Genomic DNA, 8,842 nt, shown 5'->3' with positions numbered 1-8,842 from the left:
CCACAGCATGGGTGTGGGGGTGTCGCTTATCCACTCCTTTAGAGAATGGAGGCCCAGATAAATGAAGCATTGGGCCCACTCTCACACAGCTGGGCCAGGACTGGAAGCCAGGAGTCTTGGTGCACATCCCCCTTGTTCTAACCACTAGGCGAGACTTTCTCGCACAGCTGGGGCTAGATGCCAGGAGTCCTGACGCCCAGCCCCTGCTCTAACCACTAGGCACCGCTCCCCTCCCAGAGCTGGGAAAGAACCCAGGAGTCCTGCCCCAGCCTCTGCTCCAACCACTGCACCCCACTGCCTCCCCAAACCAGATGGAGCAGAAGGACGAGCCAGCTTGGCACTTCCCTCATTAAAAAGTGAACATGTAGCTTTTTATTGCATCACAGAGACCACAGGTCCTGCTTATTCCCCCGCCGATAAATCAAAGAAAGAGCCTCTCATTAGATCCGGCCGCGCCAGGGCGGTGCTCCGCCCCCAGGATCCCGGAGCTGCCCCTCGGGAACCTGCCTGGGTGCCCGGGGGGTAAAGGCAGGCCTGAGCCTCTGGGCCTCCACAGGGCACCCTGTCTCCCTTCTTCTCTTCTCCCTTTTGATCTCACTCGCAGAAAGCCCGGGCAGGAGGCGACTCACAACAGCGTCACTAAATCATCTAGTCTCACTGCTGTTCCCGGGAGATTTTTTTTTTTTTTTGATGGATTAAATTAAGCGCTTCCATTTCCGTCCACCACCTGATCGCTGCATTATAAATCCAAACAGCTGATCAGAGTCTTCAGAAATTCAGGACCTTCCAGCGCGGCTGCGGCACAGCCTGGGAGCTGTCCAGTGCTGACAAGGAACAACAGCCAGCCCCGAGCAGAACAATAAGCACCGCAGCGCACGGCGCAGGAGGGGGAGCCGGGGACCGAAGCGAGGAGCCGCTCCCGAGCGCCGGGAGCTGTCCAGTGCTGAACTTGCGGGCGATGTCTCAGGAGCCAGCTCTGGGCTGGTGACCCCTGGACCTCAGGGTGGGCTTTTGAACCGCGCTGGAGGGCGACAGGACGGGCCTGGGCAGCCTGCTGCCTCCTCTGCTGCACAAAAGCCGCTGGATCTGGGGCTGGAACAAGGGCCGATCGCAGCAGGCAGACGGGGCAGCTCAGCAGCGGGGCTCGGGGCTGGGGACTGCACGGCTGAGCAAGCAAAACCGCCCAGCAAGCCACAAAGCCATAGCGCCGGGAGCCTTTCTCTAACGGGCGTTTTTGTACAGATTTTTTGCTGGGATCCGTGTCTTCCCTCCTGTCATAGCTGACCCAGCGGCAACCGGCCAGCTGCCGCGCTCCCCCGCCTCGGCCGCGGCGAGGAACCATGCCAAGATCCTTCCTGGTCAAAAAGGTCAAACTCGATGATTTTTCCTCGGCGGATCTAGAGAGCTCGTACGGCCGATCCCGAACAGACTTCAGCTCGCGGCTCCATGACAAGGGTAAAGAGCCGGGCCGGGCCGGGCCGGGGCTGGGCGATGGGACACCCCTGCCCGGGCTGGCTGGGGAGCGGGGCGGTCGGGGCCTGCGCTGGGGCTGCGTGGCGGTTTGAGCTGCACTCGGGGCCGCATTCCTCAGGGCCGCCCGCCTCCTTCCCTGGAATGTAGCCCGCGATGAGCCATATTGAGCTGGGCTCTGCCTCTCCGAGGCTGTTGACTCTGCACATTTTAATGCAGCCCAATCGCTCCGGTCCTTCCTTCCCCGGCATTAAAATGAGCCCTGGAGAACAAGAAGGTACCGAGGCGGTGCAGGGGTGGGGGAGAAATCCCCGCTGGGGGCGGGGGGGAGAGAGGGGTCGGAATTCACCGCTGCAGAAACGGTTTTGTTTGGAAGGCCCTTTTGTCTGCCACTAGCCAAGTTCAAGGACAACTGTTAGCAGCCTCCAGGCGTGCCCGGGCCGCGGGCCGCCCCCCTGGCTGGCGCCGGCTCAGAGAGGCCGCCCCAAGCCCAGGCGCTGCTTTCCGGGGCCGATGCTCACTTCGCTGGCTCCCGGCTTGTGCTGACTGCAGCATGTCTGCAGCGTGTTGCGTAACGGGAGGGAACTGGCTGAAGGGGTTTGGGGGGAGGAAAGGTCATGCCCCGGGCCCCCCTCTTTCGGCTCAGCCGCAGACCTGACCTTGAGGGTTCCCCGGAGAGGAAGGTGTCACCTCTGTGGGGCTTTCCGGGGGGCGGGGGAGGGGCACGGCGCCGTCGTGTCCTCGCGTTGCATTCAGAGGAATCTTAATGAGCGCTCGGAGTTGCGGTCCCCAATGAGCAGGAGCCGGAGCAGCGCTCGGCTGCCGCATCTCCCCAGCCTCTCCCCCCTCCCCCCGCGCCTATCTGCGCCCAGCAGCCGGCCAAGCGGGCGGGAATCTCGGGGAATGATGAAGCGGTGGCTGGCGGGGGAGGTTCATCAAACGCTGGGCCATTAGCATGACAGTGGCGAGCCGGCTCCTGGTTCATCGCCCCGCGCCTCCTCCCGGGGCCGGCTCCCCTGCCGCGGCCAAGCCGAGGGGGGCCCCTCGCGGGCAGCTTGTTGCATCTGTTCAGCGGGGAGCGCCCCGGCGTCTCTCCGCGGCCCCCCCCCGCTGTAACCAGCCTCTCCGTGTCCCCCCGTCCCCCCCCGCAGGGTACATCAGTGACTACATCACCCCCGCGGTGTATGATGGCGAAAGCGAAAGCGCCATCAAGGTGCCCTCGCCGGAGCCCATCTACCCGGGGGCGCACGGGGACTATGGCGCGCCGGACTCGGACCCGCCCGACAGCCCGCACTCGGAGATCGCGGCCGGCTACATCAACGGCGACGCGGCGGTGAGCGAGGGCTACGCGGTGGACGCCTTCTTCATCACGGACGGGCGGTCGCGGCGCAAGGCGGTGAGCGGGGCGCGCAGCCTGCAGCGGCACCGGTGCAGCGAGTGCGGCAAGACCTACGCCACCTCCTCCAACCTCAGCCGGCACAAGCAGACGCACCGCAGCCTGGACAGCAAGATGGCCAAGAAGTGCCCGACCTGCGGCAAGGTCTACGTGTCCATGCCGGCCATGGCCATGCACCTGCTCACCCACGACCTCAAGCACAAGTGCGACGTGTGCGGCAAGGCCTTCAGCCGGCCCTGGCTGCTGCAGGGCCACATGCGCTCGCACACGGGCGAGAAGCCCTTCGGCTGCGCGCACTGCGGCAAGGCCTTCGCCGACCGCTCCAACCTGCGCGCCCACATGCAGACCCACTCCGCCTTCAAGCACTTCAAGTGCAAGCGCTGCAGCAAGACCTTCGCCCTCAAGTCCTATCTCAACAAGCACTACGAGTCGGCCTGCTTCAAGGGGGCCGTCCCGCCGCTCAGCCCCAGCGAGCCGTGACCGGGGCGTCCCCTGGCGGGGCCCCCTCCCCCTCCCCGAAATCCCCTCCCCCCGTTCCTGGCGGGGCCCCCTCCCCCCTGGCGGGCCCCCTGCCCCTCTCCGAGAGCCCCTCCCCCCGTCCCTGGCGGGCCCCCTGCCCCCTCTCCGAGAGCCCCTCCCCCCGTCCCTGGCGGGCCCCCTGCCCCCTCTCCGAGAGCCCCTCCCCCCGTCCCTGGCGGGGCCCCCTGCCTCCTCTCCGAGAGCCCCTCCCCCCTGGCGGGGCCCCCTCCCCCAATCCCCTCCCCCCTGGCGGGCCCCCTGCCCCTCTCCGAGAGCCCCTCCCCCCGTCCCTGGCGGGCCCCCTGCCCCCTCCCCCCAATCCCCTCCCCCCCGACCTGGCGGGGCCCCCTGCCCCCTCCCCCCAATCCCCTCCCCCCTGGCGGGCCTCCTGCCCCTCTCCGAGAGCCCCTCCCCCCGTCCCTGGCGGGCCCCGTGCCCCCTCTCCGAGAGCCCCTCCCCCCGTCCCTGGCGGGGCCCCCTGCCCCCTCTCCGAGAGCCCCTCCCTCCCTGGCGGGGCCCCCTCCCCCTCCCCCCAATCCCCTTCCCCCTGGCGGGCCCCCTGCCCCTCTCCGAGAGCCCCTCCCCCCGTCCCTGGCGGGCCCCCTGCCCCCTCTCCGAGAGCCCCTCCCCCCGTCCCTGGCGGGGCCCCCTGCCCCCTCCCCCCAATCCCCTCCCCCCGTTCCTGGCGGGGCCCCCTGCCCCTCCCCCCAATCCCCTCCTCCCTGGCGGGCCCCCTGCCCCTCTCCGAGAGCCCCTCCCCCCGTCCCTGGCGGGCCCCGTGCCCCCTCTCCGAGAGCCCCTCCCCCCGTCCCTGGCGGGGCCCCCTGCCCCCTCTCCGAGAGCCCCTCCCTCCCTGGCGGGGCCCCCTCCCCCCAATCCCCTACCCCCTGGCTGGCCCCCTGCCCCTCTCCGAGAGCCCCTCCCCCCGTCCCTGGCGGGCCCCCTGCCCCCTCTCCGAGAGCCCCTCCCCCCGTCCCTGGCGGGGCCCCCTCCCCCTCCCCCCAATCCCCTTCCCCCTGGCGGGCCCCCTGCCCCTCTCCGAGAGCCCCTCCCCCCGTCCCTGGCGGGCCCCCTGCCCCCTCTCCGAGAGCCCCTCCCCCCGTCCCTGGCGGGGCCCCCTCCCCCTTCCCCCAATCCCCTCCCCCCTGGCGGGCCCCCGGCCCCTCTCCGAGAGCCCCTCCCCCCGTCCCTGGCGGGGCCCCCTGCCCCCTCTCCTAGAGCCCCTCCCCCCTGGCGGGGCCCCCTCCCCCAATCCCCTCCCCCCTGGCGGGCCCCCTGCCCCTCTCCGAGAGCCCCTCCCCCCGTCCCTGGCGGGCCCCCTGCCCCCTCCCCCCACGCCCCTCCCCCCGTTCCTGGCGGGGCCCCCGGCCCCCTCCCCCCCATCCCCTCCCCCCGTTCTTGGCGGGGCCCCCTGCCCGCTCCGAGCCCCTCCCCCCCTGGCGGGCCCCCTGCCCCTCTCCGAGAGCCCCTCCCCCGTCCCTGGCGGGCCCCCTGCCACCCCTCCGAGAGCCTCTCCCCCCCTGGCGGGGCCCCCTCCCCCTCTCCGAGAGCCCCTCCCCCGTCCCTGGCGGGCCCCCTCCTCCCTCTCCGAGCACTCCCCGGGAGTCCCTCCTCTCTTCCCCTCCCGTCCCTGGCAGGGCCCCCTCAGCCCCTCCCCCTCCCGTCCCTGGCGGGGCCCCCTCCCCTCCTCCGAGCACTCTCCGGGAGCCCCTTCCCCTCCCGTCCCTGGCGGGGTCCCGCTCCCCAATTTGTCTCCAGGGTCCCCTCCCCACCTCCCCAATCCTTCGTGGGGTCCCCCCTTCCCAATCACTCTCGGGGTGCCCCTCTCCAATTCGTCCCTAGCCCCGCCCCCCACCTCGCCAAGCCCCCCTCGGAGTCCCCCCATCTCTCCGCCCCCCAACTCCAGTACAGAGCACAGCAACCGAGACCCCCCCGCTCCTCCCCTGGGAACTGACTCCGCTCTCCCGCGGCTCCTCGCACGGACCTTGGGGACTGACTCTGCCTGCCGGGCCCAGCCGAAGGGCGGCCGGGGTCCCTCCATCGGCCTCGCTGTGCGAAGGGAACAAACACACACAAATGGAACTCGTGCTCCGCAGCCAGTGACCGCAGCGTGTCGCCTTCCAAGGTAACAATCCCTGGGCGCGAGGCTCTTCGGTACCTTTCAGTTGAGTCATTTGCAACGGGTTTTTTTAAGTGTCTATTTCTATTTTCGTACATGTCCGGGTTGGGTTGTTATGTTTATTTCGCAGGTTTTTTACTCTCTCGAGAGACACACTCGGGGCCCCCCTATTGATTCATGTCTTTCTTTGGGGGCAGCTCCCCAGTGGGTTTATTTTGTGTTCAGAAATGAGTTGCTCGGTTGTTTACTTCCAACCTCCTCTCCGTTGGTTGCCAATATCTCCTCGCTATGCCAAAGTCTTCGTCACTTTTTTGAAGAAAAAAAGAAAGAACGAACCGATTTTTCGTTGCCACCTTTCTAACACTTTGAATTTTTGCATGCAAAAAACTCTTTCAATCTATGCCAATTTTCTGCTCACTGGGTTGAGTTCCTTGGTTATTTCTTTATTTGCCAAACTTTAGCTAGTATATTTGAGGGCAATATGTCTCCTTAGGAGTCCGATACTGAACTTATAGAGCAATAATTAACGTAATGCATGTTATTTTTAAGACAAATAGTATTACTGAGAAATCAGGTACATTTTAATCCAATATTCTTAATAGCAACGAATATCAGGGACTATGCCAATGTAGTGTAATAGAATATATGACGATTCTTCCTTCTCTTCTAATGTATGCACTGCCTGCCTTTGACTTCATTGTAGTTTTAGGATTATAGGCTTGTGGTGCTAACCAGGGGAACTGCAAGCATTTTAGTTACATTTTTCTAGCAAATCTTGAAGGAACATCCACCTTGGCTTTAAGGATTTTGTTTTAAAAAAAGATTTCAAGCATTTGGAGAAAAATATAGATATACTTGGACAAGCTGTTCAAAATTTCTACACACACACAGACAGACACACACACATACACACTCACACAGACAGACACTCACACACACACATGCATACAGAGAGCCCACAAAGAACTAAACGCCCCCCTTGGTAGGAAAACATGCCATCACCTTATTTTGTAAAAGCCATGTGGATGCTCCTAATCTTTTTACCTATACAGCACTTCCTCTTTTAGTCTTTCCATTTTATGAATAACTTAAAAGCAGCACAAAATAAAAATAAAACTTAATAGAATTCAGGTAGAAGGAACTTGTATTAGATAGACCTCTGTTTTTGTACTTAAAATAAAAAGGGAACTGTATATTGCAAGAATGCCTTGTAAATACCATTTGGAAATTTACATGATTTTTACAAGCTGTAAAGAATCTAAACCTGTTTCTGGAGACTTTTCCCCGGGAATTTTTTGAGCCAGTATTTGAACGATGTCCCAGTAAGCACAATGGCACCAGGCCTCTTGGCGCACTTCACAATAAAAAGAAAACAAAATAAAATGGACTATGGAGAGCGGGTTTTTTGTTTGTCGCTTTGTTTTTAAAGCCCAGCGACTCACAGCAGCGCCCCAGGTGGGAGCTAGACCCCCCCCCATCAGCGCTGGGGGGGGCAGTTTCGGGGTGAGGGGCACTGGGCCTGGCTCGGGCCCGGGGGCTGCGTGCGGGGGGGGGGGCGGGGGCTGGGCCTTTCCCCGCGCTCCGAGCACCCCTGGCCGCGGCTAGCGGGACACGGCCAAGCCGGAGCCGGGCCCTTCAGGGCCCCAAGGAGGCTGCGACATGGCCCCGCCCGGGCGCCCCCCTCCCGGCCCGGCTCCGGCTCCGGGGCCAGGCCGCGGAGGTACCAAGCGCCCGGGCTCCATCTTAGCGAGCCCCGGGACACAAAGGCGATTCCCGGGGGAGCAGCCGCTGCCTGGACCAGGGCTCTGGAGCTGCGGGCGCTGGAGTCCAGCCCAGGCCGAAGCCGATTTGCCCCGGGGCGGCCCCGGTCCAGGGAGCCGGAGCACAAAGGGGCCGGCGCGACCCGGAGCCTCCCCCCCCCCGTGCCCACAGAGGCGCCGGGATTGTTCTGCGCGAACAAAGGCCGCGGCGCTCCGGGGCCGAACCCGGCTTCCCCCGCCCCGGAGCCGCCCGCGGGGACCCGGCCGGGCAGCGGGCTCCTGCCTCCAGCCGGCTGCGGCGGATCGGAGCCCCCGGCGGCTGCCCCCGGCCCCCGCGGCTCCGCTTCGGCTCCACAGGTCGCGCTACCTGTTCGCACGGCGCCGAGCTCCGGACCGCCCCGGGCGGGGCCGGGGGACCCCGTTACTCGGGGGGCAGTGGGGGGCGGGGCGGGCACGGCCGGATGTGGGGAGGAAACAGCTCCCAGAGCCGCCTGCCAAAGTACCGGCTTGTCCGGCCGACCGGCCTCGTTGGAGTGAGCGGGGGGAGCTGCGGGGGGGGGATGGGGGAGCTGTGGGGGGGAGGTCTGTGTGGGGTGGCAGTGGGGGAGATGTGGCGGGAGGTCTGTGGCTGTATGGGGGCCTCTGTGGGGGGTTTGTGTGTGTGTATGGGGTGGGGGAGCTGTGGGGGAGATGATGAGGGGATGGCAGAGATGTTTGTGTTTGGGGTATGCAGGGAGGTGTGGGAGCGGGGGGAAGTATGTAGGGGGAGCTGTAGGGGAGGTCTCTGTGTGTATGGGGTGGGGGAGCTGTGGGGGAGGTCTCTGTGGATGAGGGGAGCTGCGGGGGGGAGGTCTGTGTGGGGTGGGAGTGGGGGGGATGTGGAGGGAGCTCTGTGGGGAGGCGGTGGGGGGAGGTCTGTGTGTGTGTATGGGGGGCTCTGTGGGGGGAGGTCTGTGTGTGTATGGGGTGGGGGAGGCGGTGGGGGGAGGTCTGTGGGGGAGATGATGGGGGGCTGGGGGAGATGGGTGTGTTTGGGGTATGCAGGGAGGTGTGGGAGCGGGGGGAAGTGTGTAGGGGGAGCTGTGGGGGAGGTCTCTGTGCATGAGGGGAGCTGCGGGGGGGAGGTCTGTGTGGGGTGGGAGTGGGGGGGATGTGGAGGGAGCTCGGTGGGGACGCGGTGGGGGGAGGGGTGTGTGTGTATGGGCGGGAAGTCTGTGGGGGGAGGGGTGTGTAAAAGTCAATGGAAATAGCACCAAATTAATTCCAACACGTGTGTGGGGGAGGGGCTGGTCTGTGCCCCTCGCGGGCTCTGCCTGGCTGGGCGGGGCTACCGCGGTTCTCATGAATATTCTATTTCAAAATACCGGGTCACATCGCTAGCGAGCGGCGCAGCGCAGTAAAGGAGCCGGGGACTCCCCGCACCCGTTCCGCCCCTCCCCCACCGCCCGCCCCTCCCCCTCCCCGGTCCGCCCCGGTCCGGCGCTCTCCGCCCAGCCCCGCCCCGCCCCGCCCCGCGGGCAGTGAGCGAACATGCGCCCAGGGCGCAGGCTGCCCGCTAAGCCGGGCTACCGGGGTGGG

The 8,842-nt window shown here is 65.4% G+C and overlaps 1 protein-coding gene across 1 annotated transcript; it reads left to right on the top strand.

Moving 5' to 3' along the window:
* Nucleotides 1-850: 850 nt before the first annotated feature.
* SCRT1 (scratch family transcriptional repressor 1) lies at nucleotides 851-3,377 on the top strand. Its single transcript, XM_045003331.1, has 2 exons — nucleotides 851-1,455; nucleotides 2,622-3,377. The coding sequence occupies exons 1-2, from the start codon at nucleotides 1,341-1,343 to the stop codon at nucleotides 3,344-3,346; spliced, it is 840 nt and encodes a 279-aa protein (XP_044859266.1). The 5' UTR covers nucleotides 851-1,340; the 3' UTR covers nucleotides 3,347-3,377.
* The last annotated feature ends 5,465 nt before the right edge of the window (nucleotides 3,378-8,842 follow it).

The sequence above is a fragment of the Mauremys mutica genome, chromosome 2 (assembly GCF_020497125.1).
Source record: "Mauremys mutica isolate MM-2020 ecotype Southern chromosome 2, ASM2049712v1, whole genome shotgun sequence".
NCBI classification, from domain to species: Eukaryota; Metazoa; Chordata; order Testudines; family Geoemydidae; genus Mauremys; species Mauremys mutica.
Note: the sequence above shows the minus strand (reverse complement) of the source record. Positions and strands in the feature narration are given on the sequence as shown.

Excerpts from the sequence above, each read along its gene's own strand:
- SCRT1 (XM_045003331.1), top strand. The coding sequence starts at position 1,341 with ATGCCAAGATCCTTCCTGGTCAAAAAGGTCAAACTCGATGATTTTTCC. Across the intron at positions 1,456-2,621 it reads CTCGCGGCTCCATGACAAGG|GGTACATCAGTGACTACATC; the intron begins GTAAAGAGCCGG and ends CCCCCCCCGCAG.